The 27370-nt window shown below is 44.0% G+C and overlaps 1 protein-coding gene across 1 annotated transcript in view; it reads right to left on the minus strand.

Annotated features, from left to right (window-relative positions):
* The window catches only part of LOC311004175 (titin-like), a 239473-nt gene that overhangs the window by 160769 nt on the left and 51334 nt on the right, over window positions 1-27370 (minus strand). The window contains exons 42-78 of the mRNA XM_083996121.1: window positions 23191-26760; window positions 22363-22641; window positions 21568-22134; window positions 21076-21357; window positions 20709-20987; window positions 20347-20628; window positions 19982-20260; window positions 19610-19897; window positions 19213-19491; window positions 18833-19114; window positions 18126-18404; window positions 17549-17827; window positions 17231-17440; window positions 16776-17063; window positions 16397-16675; window positions 16020-16301; window positions 15625-15900; window positions 15031-15309; window positions 14723-14936; window positions 14272-14531; window positions 13907-14185; window positions 13391-13672; window positions 12549-12827; window positions 12180-12461; window positions 11814-12092; window positions 11411-11698; window positions 11030-11308; window positions 10647-10928; window positions 10234-10512; window positions 5889-6167; window positions 5159-5449; window positions 4717-5004; window positions 4304-4414; window positions 3938-4220; window positions 2751-2934; window positions 1512-1592; window positions 182-449 (exon numbers count right to left, since the gene is read on the minus strand). Of these exons, the coding sequence (XP_083852247.1) occupies window positions 182-449; window positions 1512-1592; window positions 2751-2934; window positions 3938-4220; window positions 4304-4414; window positions 4717-5004; window positions 5159-5449; window positions 5889-6167; window positions 10234-10512; window positions 10647-10928; window positions 11030-11308; window positions 11411-11698; window positions 11814-12092; window positions 12180-12461; window positions 12549-12827; window positions 13391-13672; window positions 13907-14185; window positions 14272-14531; window positions 14723-14936; window positions 15031-15309; window positions 15625-15900; window positions 16020-16301; window positions 16397-16675; window positions 16776-17063; window positions 17231-17440; window positions 17549-17827; window positions 18126-18404; window positions 18833-19114; window positions 19213-19491; window positions 19610-19897; window positions 19982-20260; window positions 20347-20628; window positions 20709-20987; window positions 21076-21357; window positions 21568-22134; window positions 22363-22641; window positions 23191-26760 (13347 nt within the window). The remainder of the gene's footprint in view (window positions 1-181; window positions 450-1511; window positions 1593-2750; window positions 2935-3937; window positions 4221-4303; window positions 4415-4716; window positions 5005-5158; window positions 5450-5888; window positions 6168-10233; window positions 10513-10646; window positions 10929-11029; window positions 11309-11410; window positions 11699-11813; window positions 12093-12179; window positions 12462-12548; window positions 12828-13390; window positions 13673-13906; window positions 14186-14271; window positions 14532-14722; window positions 14937-15030; window positions 15310-15624; window positions 15901-16019; window positions 16302-16396; window positions 16676-16775; window positions 17064-17230; window positions 17441-17548; window positions 17828-18125; window positions 18405-18832; window positions 19115-19212; window positions 19492-19609; window positions 19898-19981; window positions 20261-20346; window positions 20629-20708; window positions 20988-21075; window positions 21358-21567; window positions 22135-22362; window positions 22642-23190; window positions 26761-27370) is intronic.

The following is a 27370-nucleotide window of genomic DNA, read 5'->3' on the forward strand; positions in this document are numbered from 1 at the left end:
AACAAGTGGAAATTGTCTGAAAACAAGTACATTTTGAGGTGATGAGTCTTATTTTAAGTGGAAAGAGATTAGTTTTGACTAGAAATGAGACATTTTGACAAGAAATAAGACAAATATTCTTGGAAAGATGTAGAGTTTTTGCAGTGCAGCTGACAGGAACTTGTGATGCTCAGACTCCTACCTGTGACGGTCAGCTTGGCGTTGGAGATGTGCGGACCACACACCACTCGGTAGTTGCCCTGGTCTTTCACCAGGCAGTCCTTGATCTTCAGCGTGTGGCGGTCGCCCACGCTGCTGATGTCGTACTTGTCGCTGCTGTCCAGTTTCTGGGTGCCCTTGTACCAGGTCAGAGTGATCTCCGGGTAGTTGATCTTGATCTGGCACTGGAAGGTGGCGCTCTGGTTCTCAGCGGTCGTCTGATCGCTGATGTCCTCCAGCACAGAGACGGGCTGAGGATTCAGAGTCAGTTTGATTGATTGATCGGAGATTGATCATTAGAGCAGAGATGGACAGAGTACTCACACTGCAAAAACTCAAAATCTTTCTAAGAATATTTGTCTTATTTCTTGTCAAAATGTCTCATTTCTAGTCAAAACTAATCTCTTTCCACATAAAATAAGACTCATCACCTGTTTTTAGATCATTTTCACGTGTTTCAAACAAATTTTCACTTAAAATAAGTAGAAAAATCTGCCAGTGAAAGTAAGTTTTTAGTGCTTGTTATAAGAAAGAAAAACTTGCTCCACTATTAGATTTTTCTACTTATTTTAAGTGAAAATCTGCTTGAAAAAAGTAAAAAGTGTCTAAAAACAAACTGCTTTTAATGTGATGAGTCTTATTTTGAGTATAATCTGATTTGTTTTGTCTAGAAATGACATTTTGACTAGAAATAAGACAAATTTTCTTGGTAAGATTTTGAGTTTTTGCAGTGCGACCCCAGTACTTGAGTAAGGGTACAAATACTACTGGTCAAAATTTACTCCGTTACAAGTAAAAGTAGCTCAGTCGACATGTTACTCCAGTAAGAGTAAAAAAGTATTTGCTTTTAAAGGTAGTTCAGTATCCAAAAGTACATGCTTTTAAATGTACTTTAAGTAAAAGTAAGAGTAAGAGTTAATTTCTTATTTTTCACATCAATGAATGACTGAAGGAGCTTTTAACTCTTGTTAGTGAGAATGAACTCTCTGAAAGCAGCTGCACTGATGTGCTGCTTTTAGGGGTTAGGGTTTCCTTCTTTGACAAACACAGCTTGTGTCCAATAGGATTTTAGACAAAGACCTGAAAGTAACGAGTACTTTTCAGCCTTCCTACTAATTAACTCCAGTAAAAGTAAAAAATATTTGTCTTGGAAATGTATTCAAGTAAGAGTAATAAGTACCAGAGAAATCTAATACTCAAGTAAAGTACAAATAATCTGGATATGTACTTCAGTACAGTACTCAAGTAAATTTACCCCATTACTGTCCACCACTGCATTAGAGAATGTGAGAGTTGAAGACGTCCACCTTTACCTCTGTTCCAACACGTCCCTCCAGCTGCTGGATGAGTCGGGCCATGTCCTCCTCTTCCACCCGACCGCCACGCTCCACCTCCTGCCACCACAACAAAACACTGTTAGAGCAGCTACAACAGGGATGACATGCTGAGGGGAGTTCTGCAGCATCAGACGGTCCATTCTTCCACTGGGAACAACAAAAATCCCGATCCCACATCCTGGATATTTCAGGTAATGCTCAGGTAGCAGAGCTTTTTTCGGAATCATTAATTAGTTAATTAATTCGTTTTTATTGCTGACTTCAAATCAGACAAAGTTAGCATTTCTTATGGTGTTCCCCAAGGGTCTATTCTTGGCCCACTCCTGTTCAATTTGTACATGCTCCCACTTGGTTACTTAATCCGTTAACTCAACATTTCATATCATTCCTATGCTGCCGACACACAACTATACATATCTGTTTCTGCTGACCACCTGAGCCCAGTCAATGATCTCATTCAGTGTATTAAGGATGTTAGACAGTGGATGGCTGAAAACTTTCTACAACTGAACAATGAAAAAACTGAAATTCTTGTAGTAGGTCCGAAGACTCTGGGGCACCAAATCTGTTCCTTATTAACTCCATGTCCTGTGAAACCTAGTGAGCATGTAAGAAACTTAGGTGTGATTCTCGATGCTGATCTCAACTTTCATAAGCATGTCTCTTTCATTTCCAAGACTGCTTTCTACCATCTTAGGAACATATCTAAAGTTAGACCCATTTTATCCTTACCTTATTCTGAAAAGTTGGTTCACGCTTTTATTTCAAGTAGGTTAGACTACTGCGCACGCGCACTTTTACCAGGATTAACAAAACAAGCACTTTATAAACTGCAGCTTATCCAGAATGCTGCAGCCAGAGTTTTAATCAAGAACCAAAAGATGTGAACACATCACTCCGATTGTAGCATCTCTTCACTGGCTCCCAGTGAGGCAGAGAATTGATAAAAAAATTGTACTTATTGTTTTTAAAGCCCTGAAGGGTGCAGCTCCTCCCTACATCTCTGTAGTTTAGGGTAGTTTTTTAATTGTTTTTAATCTGCAACACTTTCTTCTTATTGCTTTCTTATTGGTTTTTTTTGTTTTTTTTATACGTATTTTACGAGCTGTAATGTTGTTTTATTTTTGTGAAAGCACATTGAGTTTGCGCTTGTCGCATGAAATGTGCTATATAAATAAAATTGTTGTTGTTGTTGTATTAATTAGTTACTCTCACCACTTTTCCTGTCTCCATTTCCTTCTCCCTCTTCAGGAACTCGATGGCCTGCAGGATGGCCCGGTAGTCATGGATTCCGTGTTCTCGCAGGATCCTCTCATAGTCTTTGGGGTCGTGACCTCTCAGCAGAGACACTATGTCAACCTCTTCGTCTTTCTTGGGGCTCTTCTGTTTGGAGGGAGTCCTGCCACAGAAATCAACACAAAGTCAGAGATGTGTCCTCTGTCAGCAGGAGACAAAGAATGACTAAAGAAATCGTGCGTACACCACATTAACTCATTGAGTGCCAACCAAGTAATTTCTCATTTTTCGTTCCCATGCGTTGAGTGCCAAAAACGTAATTTTACGTTTTTTGCTTTTTTTTTAAATTATGAAAATAGACACTTTAACACACCTTTATGTGTAAATTTGGGGACTCTACGACGAGCAGAACTGAAATAGATGACGATCAAAGACTCATGACAGCTCACGCTCTGGAAGTTTTCATCATAACTCGGCTTTTGCAAACGGGAGTTCTGCATGTGGAAGAACCGCGACCACCGGTGGGACCGGTGTTCCCGACCTGCTGTGGCCGAGAGACCATCACATTCCGGTGTTCCCGACCTGCTGTGGCCGAGAGACCATCACATTCCGGTGTTCCCGACCTGCTGTGGCCCAGAGACCATCACATTCCGGTGTTCCCAAGCCGCTGTGGCCGAGAGACCATCACATTCCGGTGTTCCCGACCTGCTGTGGCCGAGAGACCATCACATTCCGCGGCGAGAGGCTGTGACACGGCATGGTGCGTCTGTGTTATTGTTGTTTAGTGGCGCCCCCCCGCCCCCGATGGTGGATTTGTGAATAGAACAACAATTGTTGTATATATTTATCTTACACGAGCCCTTTGATCCAGAAATGCAAGTGTCAGAAGAGCGACAGGCACAAACAGAGCACCTTTCATAAAAGACGCTCTATCTCCTTTTCTAGAAAAAAAGGAGGGATTTTGGTGAAACCCAGCCATGTTTAGCTTGACTTTTCTCAGGAACAGAGGCACGTAGAAACAAACGGTTTGTGGCCATTTGAAGCATAAAGTTTCACCTTTCAAATGAGCAAAAATCGTCAAAAATGGTCTAAATTGCCGGTACACTTGAATAAAACTTTGGAAAGGAGCGCGGCACTCAATGAGTTAAACAACCCAAAACTCTTACTTCTTCAGTCTGGTCCTGATGTCTCCAAGTCCTTCCTCCTCCTCCTTTTTGGTGACCTCCATCTCAGCACTGCACTCGATCTCTCCATGCTTGTTGGTGGCAACACATCTGTAGCCACCAGAGTCGGACTTGGTCACCTCTTTGATCTCCAGTTTGGCGTCCTGACCCTTATGCTCAATGGAGATACGACCCCCGGGAGTGATCTGCCTCCATTTTCCCTTCATCCACTTTACGCTCGGGATTGGGTCGCCTCCGATCTTGGCAATGAAGGTTGCGGTGCCCTCTGTAAAAAATTAAACCAAACATAGAGTTACAGATTCCCCGCAAAACAAATGGCTCAGAAATAACCTCCCTCGTTTTACTCACTTTCTGTGACAGAAACATTCTTGGGCTCTTCGATAAAGAACAGGTTGTCAAGCTTTTTGACCGGAGCAGCTGCGGCAGCGGCCTCGGCAGGAGCAGCCTTGACTCCTTTGTCTGAAAATCAACCACAGAGGACATCATGCTGTTGAATGAAACTAAGAAATCAGTCAGCCTGTGATCTGCCCGATACCTGTCTCAAGTGTAGTTTTTCATTCAATTTAAATATTCCTATTAGTCACATTGACTTAATTGTCCTTTCATTCTGTCTGTTTATTTATCACAATCTCAAAACCAGTTGGAGTAGTTCAGAGCATCCACACCAGAATGTGTAAAAGTAAAAAAGGAAGTATTGGGTGACTGGAAAATAAACAAAGTAAATGAGTGATGTAGAAAATATGACTGTTCATGCTTGTTACCTTTTACAGTGACCTTGGCCTTGCAGAACTCACTGCCAACAGCGTTGCTGGCCTTGCACAGGTAATCTCCTGTGTCGGTCTTTGAGACAGAGCCAATCTCTAGACTGGCTGTCCCACCAACAAAAGTAATTTTGGTGTTTCCACTGGACTTCAGCTCCCGTCTGTCCTTCAACCACTGAATGGTCAGAGGAGCAGAGCCACTGACGTGGCATTTCATGCTCAGTTTCTCCCCTTCGCTCACTGTGGTTGGCTCAAGGCGGACATCAAACTTTGGAGCCTGGCCGGCTTCTAAAGACGTGGTTGGAAAGAAGCAGGACACTTGCAGGTTAGCTGCTACAGTTTTCATACAGGAATATGAAAGACAGGACAAATGAGACTAAGAGATTAAGATTAAGATTAAGATTAAGATTAAGATTAAGAGATTAAAAGATGACACTCGTACCTGAAATAGTGAGAGAAACTTGACAAGTGGCTTTTCCAGCTTCGTTGGAGGCCTCGCAGGTGTACACCCCGCCATCAGAGGCGGTAGAGTCACGTACACACAGCACACCAACGTTGTTCTTGAAGCTGATGTCATATTTGTTGGAAGAAGAGATCTCGGTGTTGTCCTTGTACCATGTAAGGTTCAGGGGCTGGGAGCCGGACACGCGAGTCTCCAGCGACACCGTTTTACCCACTGAGTCCACCATGGACTCGGAGGGCTTCTTGAGGAAGTTTGGAGGGACTTTGCGCTCTGTTAGTGAAGGAGAAAGTGAAGGAAATCAGGTGGAGTCGTGTCAAGGTGAAACTATTCGCAAATTCAAATCTATTATTCACCAGGCCACTGGGCCGTTGCCATGGCATCAGGGAGAACAGAAACACAACACAAGATCTACAACCCAATACAGCATATCCACTCAGAAAATACCTCGACTTGCCCAGAAAGACAACCCTGACCGAACCGTATCAACACAGACAATGTTCTCTCAGAGCTCTAACATGATTCTTCTTTCAAGGACCAGCCAAGCCTAAATACACCGACAACAAGATCCGGGGCTCTTTAGACTAAAATACAAAGTTCCGTCTTGTAACCAACAAGCACAGGAACTCAGGAAAAGATAGTTAGACTGCAGGTTAGCATTAGTGACTACAGCATATATTGACAATTAGGATGAGATGAGTTAATGTGTTACCTATTTTAACATGAGCATGACAGGTGTCAGTTCCATCTGCGTTAGAAATTTCGCAAGTGTAGTGGCCGGCTGCCGCAGCTCTGTCATTATAGAGGACCTCCAGCACGCAGGAGGAGTCTGTGGTTTTGACGTTGTACTGGTAAGAAGCCCAGACCAGCTTGCCGTCTTTCTTCCATGTCACGTTGACCCTCTGGCTACCGGTGTACGTGCACTCCAGCCTCAAGGGTTTACCCAGCTCATGGCAGATGTCCTCGAGTTTCTTGGCAAATCGTACCGGTTCTGAGAGAAGCAATTTGAGGTCAGTCATGGAAACACGTTTTGGTGAATGACTAAGTGACTGCGTCCATGGATGATGGGCAGAATAAGAGGCTATGTGACTGGAGGAATCTCTACCTTTACATGAAGGTTAGAAGCATTTAATTAGCATTAGCATTAGCATTAGTGTTTACCTTTTATGAGTCATTAATTACAGGAAGTTAATGATGAGAAAGGGCTGTGTTGCTGTTAGTGTTACCTAGTGTGACATAAGCATGGCAGATATCAGAGCCTTCGGCGTTGGAAATTTCACAAGTGTATCTTCCACGAGCTTCTTCTCTGTCACTGTTGAGGACGTCCAGCACACAGCTGCAGTCTGTGGTCTTCACATTGTATTGATAAGAGGCCCAGATCAGCTTGCCATCTTTCTTCCAAGTAACATTCACTGTTTTGCTACCAGTGAATGCAACTCTAAGCGTCAGTGGTTCTCCAACTCTGAATGTGGTGTTTTCCAGCTTCCTGATGAAGCGAGCAGGTTCTGTGAGAAGCAGTGATGGTGGTTAGAGGCAGAAGTGATGGTGAGTGAGCAGATGTTATTAGAAATCAAGCTTGAACATATGTATATGTGTATACAGTGCTGTATATGTGTGTGTGACTTGTCACCAAAGTGTCACCCTACTCCCAGGACAGCTTTTGTGTAAAAAAAAAAAAAAGAAATCCAGGAGTAGGATGAAACTTTTGCTTTCTACAGATATTAGCTATAAATGGTTTGATGGTCAGTGTTAGTGAATTAGATGATGCCTGTACCTTTCTGAGTAGTTTTACACATGACATAAGCATCACAGATGGCAGAACTTCCTGCATTCGACACTTGACAAGAATAGAAACCAGCAGCTTCTTCTCTGTCACTGTTGAGAACTTCCAAAACACACGAGGACTTGGTCGTCTTGACGTTGTATTTGTACGAAGCCCAGACCGGTTTCCCATCCTTCATCCAGTTCACATGTACTTGCTGACTGCCAGTGTATGTGCACATCAGACTGAGTGGATCTCCCAGCTGGTATGAAGTGTCTTGTAGCTTTTTCACGAAACAAACTGGTTCTGAGAGAAGCAATACTGGTGTTAGTTGCATCATGTGAACTGACTTGTTAGCCAATGAGAGGATGAGCTGTGTTAGGTGGAGTTACCTAGGCTGACGTTAGCGTGACAAACAGCAGAGCTACTAGCATTGGATATTTCACAGGAATATCTCCCAGCAGCCTCTTCTCTGTCGCTGTTGAGGACTTCCAAGACACAGGAGCTGTCTGTGGTCTTGACGTTGTACTTATAGGAAGCCCAGACCGGTTTGCCATCTTTAGTCCAGGTCACGTACACACGCTGGCTGCCTGTGTATGTGACCTGAAGACTTAGAGGCTGGCCAATTCTAAACGTCACATCCTCCAGCTTTTTCACAAAGCGCACAGGTTCTAGGAGGCAAAAATGTTAGTGGTTAGTCGCCAGTTGAGAAAACTCTAACTTAGATGAGTAAAACTAGAAATTAGAATCAGTGATTTCAGTTTTAATGGTTTAAAACAGTTAATACTGACAAATCTATGAAAAGGATTTAAAGATTATAAACTGAAAATGATGACTTTGACCCCGATTCAGCGTTTTACCTAGTTTGACCTGTGCATGGCAGACAGCAGTGTTCTCAGAGTTAGAGATTTCACAGGAGTATTTCCCTGCTGCCTCTAGCCTGTCACTGTTAAGGACCTCCAAGACACAAGAGTTGTCTGTGGTCTTTACGTTGTACTTGTAGGAGGCCCAGACGGGTTTACCGTCCTTCCTCCAGCTCACATAGACCCGGGGGCTGGCACTGTAGGCACAGTAGAGCGACAGGGGCTGGCCCAGTCTGTAAGTGGTGTCTTCCAGCTCTTTAAGGAAGCTCACAGGTTCTACAGGAGGCAATGGTGATGTTAGTTGCATGTTTAGATTTGAAAGGATTAGTCTGCAGGTTTTTGTGAAATTGATGTGTGTTAGTGGCTTTACCTATCTTTACCACAGCATGGCAAATAGCAGTGCCCTCTGAGTTGGAAATCTCACACGAGTATTTCCCAGCAGCTTCCTGCCTGTCACTGTTGAGAACTTCTAAAGTGCTGGAGAAGTTGGTGGTTTTGACGTTGTATTTGTAAGATGCCCAGATGATTTTTCCATCTTTCATCCAGCTGACGTAAATCCTCTGGCTGCCGGTGAATGCGCACTCCAACGTCAAAGGGTGGCCAACTTTATAGAAGGTGTTTCTCAGTTTTCTCACAAAGCGAACAGGTTCTAAGAAATCAGTTAGCAATGCTGGTGTTAGAGAATGTAAACAGTAGTGTTTGGCTGATTGTATGATATAATATTGAAGGATAAATGATTCAATCAATCATAGAATTCCTGCAACGCAATGATGAGGTATGGCGCTTAAGTGGTTTACCTAGCTTAACATTTGCATGACAGATATCGCTTCCTTCAGCATTAGAGACTTCACAGGTGTATCTTCCCACAGCCTCTTCTCTGTCACTGTTGAGGACCTCGAGGATGCAGGTGTCATTGGTTGTCTTGACGTTGTACTTATATGATGCCCAGATTAGTTTTCCGTCCTTCTTCCAGGTCACACTCATTCTCTGGCTGCCGGTGTACGTGCACTTGAGGGTCAAAGGTTCGCGAAGTCTGAAATACGTGTCCTCCAGTTTTTGCATGAAGCGTGGCGGTTCTGAGGAGTAATGCTCAGGTTAGTTGCATGTAGCAAGCAAGTAATGATAACATGCAGTAGTTGGCAGGTAAGAAATACTGTGCTACTGAGCAAAAGCAGAGCACCTATTTTATTGACAGTTAGTGGCTGAATTTACCATAAAATTCGGAATACAAGTCGCACTGGTATATAAGTCGCAGTCTATTTTTGAGGGTCTCAAACTGGGAAAACAAGATTTTCTATTGCAATTTGTTAATGAAAACTTTATAAAAGTAAGTTAAAGTCCACAATTTGAAGTTTCTGTGCTGAAGTGTAGCTCTTTCTTGTTAAAAGCGCATCCGCGTGTGAGAGAGAGACCAAGTGGAGGGGCTGATTGACAGAAATGAGAGATGGTGGAACGCTGTTAAAAAATGTTCTGTGAGAGACTATGGCAGAGCCAAAAGAGTCCCTTTAATTAGTTATACGAAACACCATTCCGCCCGCGTAATCATATGTGGATACAGGACACATTACCGTTTATACTTCACACACACAATCCGTCCTCAATGCGTCTTGTGTGCGTTTACACCTGTACTTTCATGTGGTCAAATACTATCTGACAACCATCTGATCACTGAAGAGGCCTGTTAATGCCAGGTGTAAATGGGGTTGACATTTACCTCGGTCTACAGGTCGCATCGGTCTAACCAACTTTTTAGATTAAAAAAGAGGGGGAAAAAGTGCGACTCATACACCGAATTTTACGGTGTATTTTACGATGATGTTTAAGAGTGAGTGACTTTACCTAGGCTGATACGAGCATGACAGACATCGGTCCCAATGCCGTTGGAAATTTCGCAAGTGTACGTTCCGGCTGCCTCAGGCCTGTCGCTGTTGAGGACCTCCAGGACGCAGGCTGAATCAGTAGTCTTAACATTATACTGATACGACGCCCAAATGAACTTGTCGTCCTTTTTCCAGGTGACGTGGACCCTCTGGCTTCCAGTGTAAGTGCAGACTAGTTTCAGTGGCTGACCAACAATGAAAGTAGTGTCCTCCAGCTTCTTGATAAAACGCACAGGTTCTGAGAGAAGCAATGCTGGTGTTAGAAAAGTGCCAACTGTTGTGTTGCCATGCATTTGTAAGTCAAAGTTGTAAAGTAGGTTCACTGATGGAATTACAAGGTGAAAGCTACATTAGTATTTGCTTCATTAGTGACTGAGGAAATGTTGAAGACATTTTCTGAGTAACTACAAGAGTACAAGTCACTGTCTTTCAAAAGAGAGGATCCATTAACTGAAACCCCTGATAACTGAGCCAATAAATCTTCAGTGAACAGCGACAAATATTTGATAACGTGGAAAGACGACAAACAGGAGGATGGAAAACGAACATCACCTTTCACAGTCACATTACAGATGCTGGTTGCTGAACCGATCCGGTTCTCAGCCTTGCAGATATATTCTCCGTGATCAAACTTGGTAGTGTTGATCAGCTGTAAAGTGGCCACACCATTTGCAAAGTCCATTGAGCATGTGTTGGACTTGCGCAGCTTTCCATCAGCTTTGAACCAAGCTACGCAGATGTCAGGAGTTCCCGCAATAAGACATTTCAGGGTAACCGGCTCGCCCGCAGTTACCTCCACTGGCCCCATTGTTTCAACAAAGTATGGTCGTTCTAAAGTGAAAGATGACGGGGATGGTTTAGTATGAATGCAGGTGTTGAGTTGTGCATGAACAAATGAAAGAATGGATGAATGAATGGCCAAGTAAATGAATGGTCATAAATTGCATGCACTTTGATCATTTTACCTAGAATTGATACTTGTGCTTCGCATCGGTCACTTCCAACTCCGTTGTCTACTTCGCAAGAGTATCTACCAGCTGCCTCCATCCTGTCAGAGTTAAGAACCTCCAGGATGCAGGAGTTGTCTGTGGTGATCACATTGTACTGATACGAGGCCCAGATGAGTTTACCGTCCTTCTTCCAGGTCACATTCACTCTGGGGGTTCCAGCAAATGTGACCTCAAGGCTCAGTGGCTTTCCCTTTTCAGAGGAAATGTCCCTCAGCTTCTTCACAAAGTGGACTGGTTCTGAGAGAGGTAAGTCCATGATCAGTTATGGAAGTTATGGAACTCATTTTGAGATGTGGAGATGTGTACAGAAAAAAAGATCAACTATCCTGTGAACAAACCTTTTACAAACAGGTAAACTGGGCAGCTTTCCTTTCCTGCATCATTAATGATCTGGCAGGTGTACTCGCCAGCGTGGGACTTCTCAACTCTGTTAAGCACTAAAGAGGCAACATTGTCCTTTAGGGAGATCTCGCAGCCTCTTCCGTGCTGCATTTCCTTGGCTCCTCTGAACCACTTTACTTTCAGAGGAGCACTGCCTTTCACTTTAGCTGAGAAAGAAACATTTTTTCCGGGCAACGTTTCCTTCGCCTCAGGTGTTTCCATGAAAGATGGGGGTTCTGGGTTCAAATGAAAAAAGATGGATTGTAGGATATTTGTTAGATTTCTGTCTGATCCTGTTCTAAGGATGATCTTTGAAATATCGTGTTGCATTTACTGACCTGTCACAACCATTGAAGCACTTGTCTCACTGGCTCCTGCAGCATTGACAGCTTTACATGTGTATTTGCCAGAATCCGACATCCTAATAGTTGGAACTCTCAGTTTGCAGTTATTATCGGTGCAGCTAATATCATAGTTAGGCCCAGTTTTGATCTCCTGACCGTTGTGGAACCAGGAAGTTGTTAAAGGAGATGAGCCAGTAACCTTACACTCCATCTCACCAGGCTTACCCACGACAAGGTGGGTGTCTCTCAGCTTCCTTATGAAACTTGGAGGAATCAACTTATCTATTGCAGGAGAAAACATATACAACATTTATCAGCTGACTCACAATGAAAACGGTCCAAATTTAGGATAAGTAAGTTAAACTTAAGATTTTGCGTGTACTCAAAGGGAACCAACCTGAAACAGATAGCTTTGTTTTGCAAGAGGCTGCCCCAACATGGTTTGTAACCTCTAATCTGTATTCTCCGGCATCTGCTTTGTCAGCAGATCGAATCTTCAGTGTGGCTACCTTCTTTGAGAAGGACATCTGATACTTGGCACCGGCAGAGAGATCTTTGTTATCCTTGAACCACTTAACTTTCAGTTCTGGCGAGCCCGACACTGTAACCTCAAGAGCTGCATTTTCTCCTGATTTCACGTTCAAGGACTCTGGGCTATCCACAATAGCAGCAGGTTCTAAAAATTAGGGGAGAAGATATTGAGCCATACGAATCATTGTGCTGTCACTCGAGGAAATGAGATATGGTCTGGAACTTTACAAACCTAAAACGGTCACTTGAGAGACAGACTCCACGACTCCAGAGTCGTTCCTGAGCTGGCAGGTGTATTTACCAGCTGTGGTTGAGTCAGTCTTTGGCACGACAAGAGTAACCACATTGTTGTCAAAAGTGATCTTCCTGTTGTCACCATCTCTGAGGATGTGATCTTTGTCCTGAACCCAGGACACAGTTAAGGGTTCGGAGCCTTTCACTGTAGTTGTCAGTGTCAGCTGTTCACCTACTCTCACAGACTGATCGATGAGTTTCTTGACAAATGCCGGTTGTTCTGAATAGTGATGGAAAGATAATGGTGAGAAAACATCAATGCACTAAGACTATGATTTGACTGAATGGTAACTGACTCCTCACTAACCTTTCAGCGTAATGTCGGTGCGACAGGTTTCACTTCCTACGTTGTTTGACACTCTGCACTCATAAAGACCAGCGTCATCCTGTTCCAGTTTCATAACATGAAGTGTTGCAGAGCTGCCCTCACTGACCATCTTATACTTCCTACCCTCCTTCACTGGCCTTTTGTCTTTGTACCAGTTAACCTGGAAAGGTGGAGTGCCATATATCTCACAGTGCAGGCTGGCCTCTTTCCCTTTAATTCCCTCCACTGGACTTGGAGTTTTAATAAAGGATGGGGACTCTGGAAAATATGTTGAGAAACATTAATAAAAGGTAACATTTATGGACAGGCAAATGGTGACTGAGGGTAATTTGGCAGTTCAACTTGATGAACAGTAAATGCTTATTGGGAGTCATGCTGAGGTTCAGTCCATGCTAAAGGAATCCATCCAGACACTGACGAAAAGAACACAAGAGAGTGGATAGGAACACTTGCTTTTGTCCATGCTATGGCAGGAGGGTGGTTTGTATCACACTGATACCAGAGAGATGGACATAGGAAGGGAAATCGAAGACAGACGGGGCAAAAACACGTCTTAAAAAGAGGAACCACTCAGACTCATGCTATCTGACACACTGGAGGACAGACATCAGAGTTGTGACTGAGACAATAGGAGGTGGGTTCCATGCTGTAGGTTCAAAAACACCCATAAAAGGTCAAACTCCAGATGTATTGTCAAAATCAGCTTCTTAAGAAATGTTCATTCCTTCTTTTTCATGCTACAGAGGGGACAAAATCTTCAAAACAGAAGGAATAAAATCCACAAATCAACACAGAGTCAAAATCTCTACTCAATAGCTGACCTTGAACTGTGAGAATGGTGCTGCAGACAGCACTGCCAGCATCGTTATGAGCCTCACAGGTGTAGGCCCCATTATCCTCAAACCTTGCACTGCGCAGCTGGAGGTACGCAGTCGAGTCAACACACATTATTTTATAGTTGCCGCCGTCGGATATCTTTTGGTCGTTTTTGTACCAACACATGTTCAGGGACCGTGAGCTGGTGGCCTTGCATTCGAAACGGTGTCCCTCGCACTGCTTCACAAAGGTAGTGGGAGGCAGTTTCAGGACGAACTGAGGCGGTTCTGCAAAGTCAAAAGAATATCAAGTTACCATTGTCAGCCTGATCAATGTGACGTATGGAGGATGTGGACAGGTGAATCTGAAGAAAACATAGATAGTCCTGGAATGAAAAAAAAAGGTGAAGTGGTCGGGTTGAGAGAATGATGATGGAGACAGAGAAGCTGTAAAAATGGAGGAAAAAAAAGATGGAGTTAATTGGGTGACAGTGGTGGACGAAGAAAAAAGAATAGTCCAACCTTTCACCAACAACTCTGTTGTGCTTTTCACTGCTCCTGCGTCGTTGCTAATGTGGCAAGAATAAATCCCGCAATTCAGATTCCCGACTGAGTGGAGCTCCACAGAGGAAGCATACTTCTCCATTCTAATTGTACATGATGGCCCTGTGATGAGTTCGATGTCATCCTTGAACCACTTGATGGTAAATGGAGGTGTTCCCTCAAAGATACTTTTGAAGAGTACAGTAGACTTTGGAGGGACAGCCTGAGACTTGGGCTCAGCCACAAAGCTCGGTGGTACTAGAACCCACACAGAGAGATAATTACAGCACATGACTAACAGCCTTAGAGGTAAACATGTGATATATGGACCTCTGGATGCTAACCTTTAGCTGTAAGAACGCCACTGCACACACAGCTGCCTGCTTCGTTGGTCACTCTGCAGGAGTACTCTCCTGTGTCAGTGCTCTCTGTCAGCTTCAACTGCAGTGACATTGTATTGTCAATGTGAAGGAGTTTATATCTGGAGCTGCTGGTGATCTTTTGTTTCCCTTTGCTCCATTCAACTGATAATGGAGGAGAACCGGTCACTTTGCACTCCATTGTAACCACTGACCCCATAACTGCTTGAACGTTTGTCATTTTCCTTATGAACATTGGAGGAGTGACCTCATCTGTTTGCAATGTTAAAACATTATTGGAGTTGAAGAAACAAAGCAGTTGAATAACTTTTGACATTTGTTCTTTTAAGAATTAAGAGTATTTTACAAACCTAAAACAACTAATGTGACTTGACAGCTGCAAGAGCCAACAGAGTTTGAGGCTTCAAACTCGTACTCTCCACTGTCCCCCAGCTGAGAGGACGGTATGTGAAGACTGCTGAGGTTGTTCTCAAAGCAGAGATGATGATTTCTGCTTGAGTGGATCTCTTCACCATCTTTGGTCCATTTTACTCTGATCTGAGGAGTCCCAGCTAGCCTGCACTCCAGACTAACAGGATCCCCACAAGTCACTTTTACAACCTCTGGCTTCTCTAGGATCAGAGGTGGTTCTACAACATCAAGACAAAGAGATGAGTGGGCTTATTGTTGCTGTTAGAGCTGGTGTAATGTTAGGCTTAATAGAAATGCTTGAAGGAGAAGTACCTTCTACTACAAGAGTGGCAAAGCATTTGTCCTGCCCAGCTTCATTCACAACCTGGCAGGTATAGTTCCCACCATGAGTTGCTTCGCAGACAGGAATCCTGAGAGTGGCCTTTTTGTTCTCAAACCTTCTCTCAGTCTTTGGATCCTCTGAGATCCAGTTCTCATCTTTTTGCCATTGTACAGAGATGGGCAGAGAACCATCCACCACACAGTGAAAGACTGCAACATCACCCACAACGGTGGAGACATTCTCTATCTTCTTTACAAATGTAGGAGGCACTAATAGAAGCAGAATATGTGAGGTCATGTATGAGGGAATGCCACATAATGTAAAGTACTGTATGATTAATGTATAGTGTACAGCAGGGGTGCCCAAACTTTTTTGGCTTGCAAGCTACTTTTAAAATGACCAGGTCAAATGATCTCTGTAAATAATGGAAGTAGATCATGTTGTTTTCTGTGTTTAATATAAAAGATTGAATGTCATGCGATCTACATGCTCTATCTTTGCGATCTACCGGTCGATTGTGATCGACGTAATGAGCACCCCTGGTGTACAGTGTCATGTTCAATCATGAGTCAAACCGAACCAACCTTTCAGAGACAAAGCTACAGAACCGGTGCAGTTTCCGACCTCATTGGCCACTACACACTGATAAGTTCCAACGTCTTCCTCTCCACAGCCCTGGATTTTCAAGCCCACCTTTTCACCATCAATGATGATATACCTTTGGCTGGATTTGACTTGTTTTTTATCTTTAAACCATGTGATGTTAAATGGAAAACTTCCTGCCACTCTGCAAGCAAATGTTGCTGTGGAGCCTTTAACAACTTGAAGAGACGACAGCTCCTCAACAAACAAAGGAGGCTCTGAAATAACAAAGTAAATCAAACTGAAACCATCTTTACTTTCTGTTACTGACATCACATTGAACTTGACCTTCATGTTTAAGTTAAATGGTGACAAGATATAAACAAGGAAAACCAACCTTTCACTTCTAGTTCAACAGGACAACTCTCTGTGCCAGCTTCATTGCGAGCCTCGCAGAAATATTTCCCGCTGTCTTGTTCACTAACTTCACAAATCTCTAAGCAGGCTACAGAGTCAACAAACAACATCTTGTGTTTGACACTTTGGTGAATCTCAGCTCCGTCTCTGAACCAGTGTATGGCGATCTCTGGAGTACCAGCCACTCTGCACTCAAATACCATCCTGCCTCCTGCTCTCACCACTGACACACCCTCAGGTTTCTCAATGAACGAGGGGCGTTCTGAAAAACACATACACATTACAGCTGAGAATGATGATCACTACTAAGTGAAGAACACACGGATGAAGGTCAGAGACCAATATTACAATATTAACCTTTGACAAAGAGCGTTGCCTGGCACGAAGTGGAGCCAACATCATTCTGGATTTCACACACATAGTCTCCAGAATCAGAAGCTTTGGCAAAGAAGAGCTCTAGTGAGCTTGAGGTGTTGTCTTTGGTCACAAAGCAGTCAGAGCTGGATACAATCTCTTTCTTGTCTTTAAACCATTTGATGGTTGGTGGTGGTGTGCCAGACAGCAACACGTTAAACTGAACCTTTGAGCCAGGCAGAACCTTCATGGACTCAGGCTTTTCAAGAATACATGGTGGTTCTGTCAGTGAACAAAAAAACACTGCTATAAGCAACTTGGTCATAACATACACAGTGATTATGCATGAAACTGAAACAAAGGATGCAAAATGAATTCCAACCTTTAACAAACAAAGTCTCAGAGCAACAGGCTGACCCTGCCTTGTTTTTAGCCATACAGGTGTAGCTGCCTCTGTCATGACTGTTGAGACGACAGATTTCCAGAAATGCAACATTTTCAAAAAATGTACATTTGTGTTTCTCATCGGTGTGGATCTCTGTCTCATCTTTGTACCACTGTATGGCGATTGGCAGCGAGCCAGAAACAAGACACTCCAGATGAGCGAAAGATCCTTTGATACCTTCTGTCTCCCTCAGTTTTCTTGTGAAGGACGGTTTAATAATCTCATCTATTACAAACAAAGTACAAAACAGTGTTGAGCTGATTGTTCTAATGTGATACAGAGGAAAATACCATAAAGGATATAAAACTTTGGGATAAACTGACCTAATACAGTAACTGACACTTGACAAGAACTGCATCCAGTAACATTAGAAACCTCGCAGGTGTATTCACCGCTATCAGTTTTGTCTGTTCTGATTATTGTGAGCACTGAGCTGGAGTCTGTGATCTGTATTCTGTATCTCTGGTTTGAGGTCAGCTCCTTTCCCAACTTCATCCATCGGGATTTGAGTGGTATGGTGCCTGAGAATCTGCATTCAAGCCTGGCTGGGTCGCCCCGGGTAACGCTAATGGACTTTGTGTGTTCAGAAATATTTGCTGGTTCTGATAACAAAATGATGACAAGTTGAATCAGCTGTTTCTGTGACAGATAAAGCTTCAAGCACAACATAAAAGCAGCAGACAAGTAAGAGCCAAGACCATCCAACAAACCTGTCACTACGATCGTGGCGGCACATCTCTGAGCCCCGGCTTTGTTCTGTGCCTGACACACATATTTTCCAGCGTGTGACAACTGAGCATTTTTCAAATTCAAAATGGCACTTTTGATTTCATGTGACATCTTAACATGCTCGTCCTCCGTGAGCTCATGATCATCCTTGATCCAGGAGAAAGTAATGGGGAGCGATCCAGATAACATGCACCTCAGAGAGATTTCAGAGCCCACCATGCAGGACAAATCCTCTAGTCTCTCAACAAATGATGGTGGTTCTAGTAAGAGAAGACCACAGCAGCAGCATTTACACAAACAACAATGATAACACCTGCTCTAACTTCCACATTGTGCAGCAGGCTGTAAATTACCATGATATAAAACCTTTAGTTTGAAAAGCACAATGTGAATAATGTAATTGTGCCTGCAGCCTGATTACATTTTTAACACTAGAACATTGATACCGCTCTGCTCAAAAAGCTATTGCGACATTTGCATACAAACATCATCCATAAAGACATTGGGCAGCATGCAGCAGCAGTGGTCGCCAGGATCTGGCGCTGTCCTTGGACTAACCTTTCAATGAGATCTGGCAAGAACAAGACGTCTCCCCGACATCGTTTGAAACAGTGCACCGATAGTTCCCAGCGTCTTCACTCACACAGTTTAAGATCTGAACAGTGACCGTCTCATTTTCCACACTGATCTGATGCCGTGAGTCATTTCTGATAAGCTTATCATTGAGGAAACAACTTATTTCAAATGGAGCAGAACCTGAAATGGTTCCTTCCAAGATAATATCAGATCCTTTCACAAGTTCAGCCGATTCAAACGGCCTCATATACACTGGTGGCTCTATAAAGAAAGAGATGATAAACGTTAGGGGGTAGATAGCAGAGAGTGAAGCTCTGGTCTCGTACATCAAGTCTGGTCCACAGAATTCATTTCATTGTTCAGGGTTTTATGTCTGAAGCCAAAGCATCAAGGAAAGATTCATTATTTAACAATATACCTGTTCTCCCTTTAGGGGATGGCAATAGGTGAGAGCTAATAGCACCGGACATTAGGAGAGAGGCAGGCTAACATCTTTGATAGGTCTAAAACTTGTGGGAGTTAGTGGGAATAATGAAATAATGAAAAGTGTGCTCTGTGAGCTAGCTGGAGTGACAGACAAGAATCTAATCCCTCTATCACATCACACTCTCCAGTCAGTGCAGGTAGTGTTGAACATGTTAAAGAACCGTGTGGACCAGGCTTCGTACCGACTGTTTGACTGAACCAACCTTTCACAGTCACTGAGCTGCTGCACTGGTCTGTGCCGGCCTCGCTGGACGCCTTACACACATAATCACCAGTGTCCTCTGCAGAGCAGCTCTCGACCTGCAGAGCTGCAACCGAGCCATCGAAGGACATCGTGTGTCTGAGGTCTGAAATGATTTCTGAGCCATTTTTAAACCATGTGATGCTAATAACGGGGGTACCCTGCACCCTGCCGGACAACTTCAGGGGCTCTCCAGCTCTCAGCAGCTGCAAAGGCTCAAGCTTCATTGTGAATGTTGGAGCTTCTGTAAATCAACAGCAACAATTGCAACAAAAAGAAGAGGTTAAGTAAAAGAAACCAATTACCTTCTCATTGATCACTAATTAAATAAAAAGACAGCACCTTTCACAAAAAGTAATGCAGTGCAGTCCACCCTTCCAGCATCGTTGGACACCTGGCAGGTGTACTTAGCAGAATCACTGGGTTTCACAGAGTGAAGCTCTAGGGAGCTAGAGGAGGAGTCTTTCTTTATGAAACATTTCCCCCCAGTGAACACCTCTTTCTCCTCTCTGAACCATTTCACAGCCAGAGGAGCTGATCCTGTAAAGGCTGATTTCAGGACAACATTTGATCCCGGTGAAACATCCTGGGATTCAGGTCTGACCGTGAAGACGGGAGGATCTGGAGTGATTCAGGAAAAGAAAACACAGCATGCATGTTCAAAGGCCATCAATAACCAATGACCATGTGTAATGTCAGCCAGATCCCTGTTTAATCTCGAGTCACTGTCTCTTCTGACCTTTGATGGACAAGGTGCCACTGGTTTCTTTCGCTCCGGCGTCATTAGAGGCACGGCAGGTGTAAACTCCACCATCACTGTGTTCCAGAGCCGTGATCAGCACAGTGGCTGTACTCCCACTGAAATCAAGCTTGTATTTGTCATCACTGTGGATTTCTGCATTGTCTTTGTACCAAGAAACAGCCATTGGCTGAGATCCAGAGACTCTGCACTCCAAGGTAATGTCACTACCAATCTTCCCATCCACTTTCTTTAGTGCTTTGGTGAAGGATGGTGGAACTGCTCGACCTGCATAGGGAAGTGCATCAATCATGTAATTGTGATCACAGGAAACTCGATCAGCTCTTATGACTAGCATAGGCATACACTAACCTATCACAGTGACTGAGCATGTGCACTGGTCTTTTCCCACTTTATTGGACACCTCCATCTGGTAGTCTGCCGAGTCTCCTTTCTCTGCTGTGAGGATCTTTAAGGTGGCAGTGTGCTCCTTTACTGTTATCTTATATTTACGGCCACTAATCATCTCCTTCCCATCTTTAAACCATTTCACTTTGAGTTCTGGGCTTCCAGAGATGGTGCACTCCAATGTGGCGGAGTCTCCTGTCGTTACATTGATGGACGCTGCTTTCTCTAAGATCCGAGCAGGTTCTAAAATACAACACTGGTTTTAGCCTTCTTAAACATCAACATCTTAAATTTGACAGTATTTGCCCAAAGTAGAAACACATTCTGACCTTGAACTGTTAACACAGCTTCACACTTCTGCTGCCCTGCTTCATTTTCAGCAAGACAAGTGTACTTGCCGCTGTGCTTTATCTCAACAGAGGAGAAGGAGATGCTTGTAATGTTATTTTCAAACATCATTTTGACATTCGGGTCATCATCTCTGAGCAGCTCCGAGTCTTTCAACCATTTGACAGTGATGGGAGCTGAGCCTTTCAGAGTTCCCTGTAGCTTCACTGTGTTTCCCAACACTGCTGTGGCACTCTCAATCCGCTTTGAGAACATAGGTGGCTCTGAAATAACAGTATTAGTTACAATAACATAAACATTAGTAAAGAGGGCTACAGTAACTACATTATAGGACACCACTAACCTTTCTGACTGGCTACTGACTTTGAGGTCACTGACCCGACCTCATTTGATACGACACATTCATATTCACCAGAGTCTGCACTCTCAAATGACTGGATCTCCAGAGAGGCCAGAGCTCCCTGTGATATTATCCTGTACTTCTTATCTGTTTGCAGTCGTTTCTTATTCTTTTTCCAAGACACCTCAAACGGTGCGGAGCCAGAGAGTTCACACTCCAACAAAGCCACAGATCCTCTGACTGCCTCTATGGAAGGCGGCTTTCTTTTGAAAGATGGCGGCTCTAAAGGAGAACGAACAGTTCAGTTTGACGAATCCTGACTCTGATTGAAAGATTGCTTCTCTACCAAACACCGTCTACGTCTACATACCTTTTACTGTTACTTTAGTGCTACAGCTTTCACAGCCAGACTCATTGAGAACCTCACAGGTGTAGCTTCCACTGTCACTCAACGTGACGTCCTGTATTTCAAGAGTGGCCACACCGCCTTTTAGACTCATGCTGTGTTGGCCTCCAGCAGACAGTTGACTGTTGTTAAAGAACCAGGCTGTGTGAAGCTCAGGGGATCCTTTGACGGTGCACTGCAGCCGTGCGGCACCGCCTTGCTTCCAGACTGTGGTGGCCTCCAGCCTCTTCACAAAGACTGGAGGCTCTGTACAGGTGTTGGATGAAAGGGCCAAGTCATTAGAAGAAAAAGAAAACAACCCAGCATTGAAAGAGATGTGAAAAAAGAACAGCTGGAGCTGCATTCATATTACATACATGAACCACCTCAGAGTGACAAATGTTAAATTCCATACCGCAGATTTGCATCAGCTTCAAATGCTGCAGTATCAATGAAAATTAAGCAGACAGCTCTTACCTTGTACCTTCACCGAAGTGGAGCATGTTGCACTCCCGGCTTCATTTGCCACCGTGCACACAAAGTTTCCACAATCTTTTAGTGTGGTCTTTAGGATATCAAGGGTCACCATCTTATCCTCAAAGGACAGTTTACAGTCTGGAGACTGGTGGACTTTTCTACCATCTCTGGTCCAGGTGACATTTACTCCAGTGTCCTCATCCACCTGACACTCCAGGTGCAGGGGAGTTCCAACCACAGCAGCAACAGGACCAAGGGGCTTTACAAAGTTGGGCTTATCAATGACTTGCAGCTCCATGCTGCACTCAGCTGTTCCAACATTATTAGACACTTTGCAAACATAGAGCCCCCTGTCAGCTGCCTCCAGTTTGGAAATCTCCAAAGTGTGTTTGTTCTTTGCACATGAGCTTTGGCAGCGTGCTGACCCCTGGGGTAAAGCCTCATTGTCTTTGAGCCAGACAACATTCAGAGGAGCAGATCCTCTTATCACACACTGTATCACTGCCCTCTTACCAACAAACACAGTTTGAGGGTCAGGTTTAGTTACAAAGGCAGGAGGGTATTGCTCTATAAGAATTAGGAAAAAGAGAAACACATTAGTGGCAACATGTTTTACCCAACTAAAATCCACCAAGAAAAAAGCAGAGCAAGAAAGAAAAAGAAAAAAACAGCAAGTGTCCAAGTTTCCAGCACCAGTGATCAGACCAGCAGAGAATTAATTATAGCACCTTGTAGGAAAAAACAGCAGCTCCAAATTCAACCAGCAAAGAAGAAGGAAACATGCATTGTTCTTACCTGTCACATTGAGAGATGCGGAGCATTCATCACCTCCGTGCTGATTGGACGCCTTGCAAGTGTATTCACCACTGTCCTCCTTGGTGGGGGACAGGAGGTCCAGAGAGGAAGTGGTGAGGCGACTAATAATCCGGTACTTATCACCCTCTTTGATGGGGTGTCCATCTTTGAACCACTTGAATTTCACGTTGGCAGCATCCTCAGTTTCACATTCAAACTTGGCAGTGCTGCCAATATTGATCTCCATAGGGACAATCTTGTGCTTGAACACAGGTTTCACTGTGTTTGGAGGGAGAGAAACATATAAAAGACAAAGTAAATAAACAGAAAAAGTACAAGTGTAATCAAGAAGAATCTTTCTATTGGGGATGGAGATGTGGTAAACCTGGGATGGAAAGTGACAAACATAGTTATCCTGTTGGAGGAGGAAGATGGTATTATGTTTAGGTTGAAGACAAGATGAACAGGAGTTCTGTGATAAGAAAAGGAGAGAAAGGCATGCAAAGAAGAATGGACCAGGAATGGTGGAGGAGTGATGGATGTTTAAGGAGGTAGAGTCAAAGGTGATTCCTTGGAAGAAAATAGTGGTGTGATGATGGTGATGTTTGTGGAAGAATGGATGGACTGTGAGGATTTTACTGCTGTCTGGTGAAAACCTCAAACCTGCACCTTTAGTTTTGCTTGAAAATTACTCATATAAAACTTAATATTTTCTTTGAGGTTTGTTCGGTTTGGGTTTTGGTTGAGGTTTGCAGACAACAGAATGTGAAATTCACCAGTATGTGAAGTTAGTTGATGAGGATATCAAAGAACTGTCCATCATCCAACCTCTTGAGACCACAGTGAGTCTTGCAGATGTTGTCGTCTTGCCGGCTTCATTCTCAGCCTCACAGACATATTCTCCTTGATGCTTCTCCTTGACCACTTTGTGGATAACTAGTGTGTATGTGTCATGGTCTTTAGAACACTTGAACTCTTGGCCAGATTTCATTAGTTGTCCATTAAAAAACCAGGTTACCTTGGTGACATACTTTATGGTGGCAGTAAAAACCGCCTTGCCATTTTCCTCAGCGTACACTTCCTCCAGACTATTAACAACAACGGGATAATCTGCCAGACTGTCTGAGGACTCGCTGATCATGATTGCCTCTGACAGATATTCCTCGCTTGTCTCCTCCATCACCTGCACAGACCTGCGGATCTCAGACTGACTCTGAACAGTTGCACTCTGGAGAGACACCTTTGCCTCAGTTTTGACAGCTGCAGACTGAGACACAACAGGAGGAAATCGAGCTGCACTCTCTGCCACCATCACAGTGTCCACCACAGAAGACAGCACCTCTTTGGAGTGTACTGACCGCACCAGCGCTTTCTGAGGCTTCTCAATCTGCATCGTGCCTGACTGCTCTGACATGAGACTTTGATGCTCCTGGAAAACAATAGCATGCAGGGCTACCTGGAGTTCAGACCTGAGGTCAGCAATCTGAGGGTATTCACCCTCAAATGAAAGGGTGATCTCAATCGGAGCACCTGGTACTGTGATAAGGTAAGTATTTGTGACTTGTTTGGGCTCTCTCTGAACTTTCACCTCTTGCACCTCCACGGCCTCTAACCTTCCTACAACATCAGCCAGTAACACCGGCTGGTCTCTGGCCACAGCAGACTGCAGGGCATCCCTGAGCTGACTCCGTATATTCAGACTGGATGGTTTGGGAATCTGGATGACAAAGTTGAGTTCTTTAGGTAGAGCTTCAGTGTCTTGAGATTCGTGGGCAAACAGGACTCCTTTAGGCTGCGTCTTAAAGCTGGCCAGTGAACCTGTAGATCTGTGTATCTCACTTGACTGTTCTCCGGTTATCACCTGCTTCTCTTCCAGCAGCAACGACTGTCGGAGTGACTGACCCTCTTGGAGACGGACTGCAAAGTCCTGCTGGGCTGCTTCTAAGATAGTACAGCTTTCAGTGGCAACAGCCTTCTCCTCTATGAAAACAGGCCTTTTGGGAATCTTGGGTTCAACTTTTACCTCAGGCCTGAATTTCTCATCAATTTCAAGACTAATGGTGTGACCTTCCTCGAGAGTCTGAGTATCTGTGATATTCAAAGAGTGCATGATATTCCAGTTATCCTCTTTTTGGACAAGAGCTCGCTGCTGCCTCACATCAGCAATAAAAGGAGTCTCCTTTGGCAGCTGCATGGGCTGGGAGGAGACTGTAAGGATGTTTGCTGGTCTGGGCTCTGTTCGAAGCTGTGACTGAACCCCAGTTACTGTTAGGTCAAGACCTTTGTGACAGTCTGCTAGAATCTCTCTTCTGTCTTCTGAGGTAGCTGCATGCTTTCTGGCCTTCTCCTGTTTCTGTATCGCCACCTGCTCACTGGGTTTGGTGAAGGTCAGGATACCTTCCTTTGGTAGAACTGATAAAGAATTAACTGACTGAAGGTATTTTGTTGGTGGTGCTTCTTTCTTTGGCTGAATTGATGTGGCATCAGTCCTTGTGGCAAAGTCTGAAATTGTTTCACAAACCACAGTGCTCTGGTCTTCTTGAGTCACTGCGTGCAACATAGTTGGACTTGTCCTAGCCTCTGCCTGCTCTGTTATGGGTCTGTCACAACTGAACCTGCCTTCTGACTGCAAAACATCCTGATCACTGATGACCTGCAGGTTCAGGGGTCGTTTGCCCTCTCGCTGAGGCTGCACACTCACAGAAGACGCTATACCTGGCACCTGCTTTGCCTGCTCAGCCTGAAGTTCATATTTATCTTCAGCAGCAATAGCTGACTTATACACAATATCTTTGCATGGGGCAATGCTCTCCTGCTCTGGTCTATGAATTTCAAACGTCTGCTCTTTTGATAAGGTGACTCTTGTTTCACTCACTGGTGCTACCACTGGTTTGGACTGCTCTTTCTCTGTGAGGGGTTTGGTAGCTGCATCTAAATCTGGCAATGGCTCAGAGTGTCTCTCTGTGATGGGAAGTTGCCCTGTAGACTGAGCCGAGTATAAAAGTTTAACCCCCTCTGTGATTCTGAAACTCCTCTCCTCCTCTGGTCTGTGCAGGATACTCAAAGTTTCATCGAGGATGGATAGAGCGGACTCTGTTTGGTGACCACTAACAAGCTGCCTGGGCTCAGTCAAGGTAGTGATGTGCTCTGGAGCTTGGTCTGTCAAGGCCTCAGCTCTCACTGTGGTGAGTGGTAGGACCACTTCAGATGTGGCCGACATGAGCTTGGATGGCTGCTCTTTGGCCAACTCAAGCTCGACTACCTCAGGGCTGAGAATGCGTTCAGAATGCTGCTCAGTGATCTTGTGTCTTTCCTGGACCGATGATAAGAAAGTTGCCATGTGAAGCTGTTTCATAGGAACAGCTGAGGCCTGAGGTGGAAGGATTGGAGCCAACGAAACTCTCTCCTGTATGTGATGCGACTGCAGCACTGCTGCCTGCTGGGTAAGCTGCTCTCGATGAAGTGTGGCAGCAGAAATATCCAGTTCTTGGAGGGTTCCCACCTCCTCACTTGGAATAATCTGCCGGTCTTCGGTGCTGATAGTATAAATCATCTGATCAGACCGTGTTTTTCCCTGGTGTAACTGAGACTGTGTTGAATGTTCACTCAAAGATATCTTCAAACCTTTCGTTTTCTTGACCAGTGTGTGCACTTCCTCAACAGTGTCCACAACCACCAGAAGCTCAGCAGTACAAGATGCCTCTCCATATTGGTTGGAGGCTTTACAGGTGTAGATGCCACTGTGTTCTTGTTCTACACTCTTGATATTGAGAAAACCTGATCCATCTGGGTTGTTCACAATGATACACAATCCACTCGGCTTAATATGGAAGCTGCCTTGCAGCCATTGTACCTGAGGGAGAGGATCTCCAGTTACAACATACCCAAAGAAGGCCTGACCTCCCTCGGACAACTGAACAGACTCTATTGTTTTAGTGAATTCAGGCGGTTTCCCATCAGCTCTTTCTGGCTTCTTCAGCTCAACATGCAGATAAGAAGTGCAAGTGGACTGACCAAATCTATTGCTGACTGTACAGGAGTACTCGCCTTCAAACTCCCTTTTAACTTCATTAATCACCAGGCTATACTCATCTAGCTCGTGAATAAATGTATAGACTGATGAACTTGTGATGGTCTGTCCGTTGTGGGACCACTGGACAGTGGGTTTGGGGAAACCAGACACTTTAACAGTAAACATAGCTGTATCCCCGATAGTCACAGCTGATGGAGAGAGTTTGCTGAGGAAAACTGGTTTTTCTTTTTTCTTCTCCAAAGTGCTGGAGAAACGTTTAGATTCTGGCTCGAGTTCAAGTGTTCTGGTTTTGTCTGGTAACTTTAAGCCAGTGTAGAACGACTCCTGTGTTTCCTCTTCCACTGTGACGGTGGAGCTAGAGAAGACTGAGTGGGATAGTAATAGTTTAGAGCAAAATGAGACACACTGCAAACACAATGACTTTTATCTGCACAAAAAAAAACAGAACAACTTCCTCTACAGTTGAGTTGTATTTGACTGCAAAGTAAACAGGAACCATTCTGGAACGGATTTACTGGAATGGATTTAATGTTTGTTTTTTGTTTTTTTTGTTCTGTTCCGAAAAATCCAAAAGAAATGAATAGGGTTTCCATGTGGCTGCAGCATCCACTGACTTGGTTGGGTTTACAATTCTGGAAAACCGTCAGAATTGAGGCTTGAATTAAGTTTTTTTTTTTTTATCTAAATGAAAAAGTACAGTAGCATAAAGAATATGAACTTCAAATAACCATAATCCAACATTTGGGGGTTCTCCCTCCTGTTGAAACATCATGGACAGACACAAAATATTTACCTTTCACTTCCTCATGAACCTTTGCTTCCGTCTCCGTTGCAATTACTGTGAAGACACAAACATGACCAAATTATAATCAATCCAGAAACTGTACATCAAGTGTCATATGGTGCAAGACTGTTAGTCAGTGACAGTACGTGCATCCATATAATCAATATGGTTTTGTTGTAGCTGATGTTCGT

The sequence above is a fragment of the Trachurus trachurus genome, assembly GCF_905171665.1.
Source record: "Trachurus trachurus genome assembly, chromosome: 21".
Classification (NCBI taxonomy): Eukaryota; Metazoa; Chordata; class Actinopteri; order Carangiformes; family Carangidae; genus Trachurus; species Trachurus trachurus.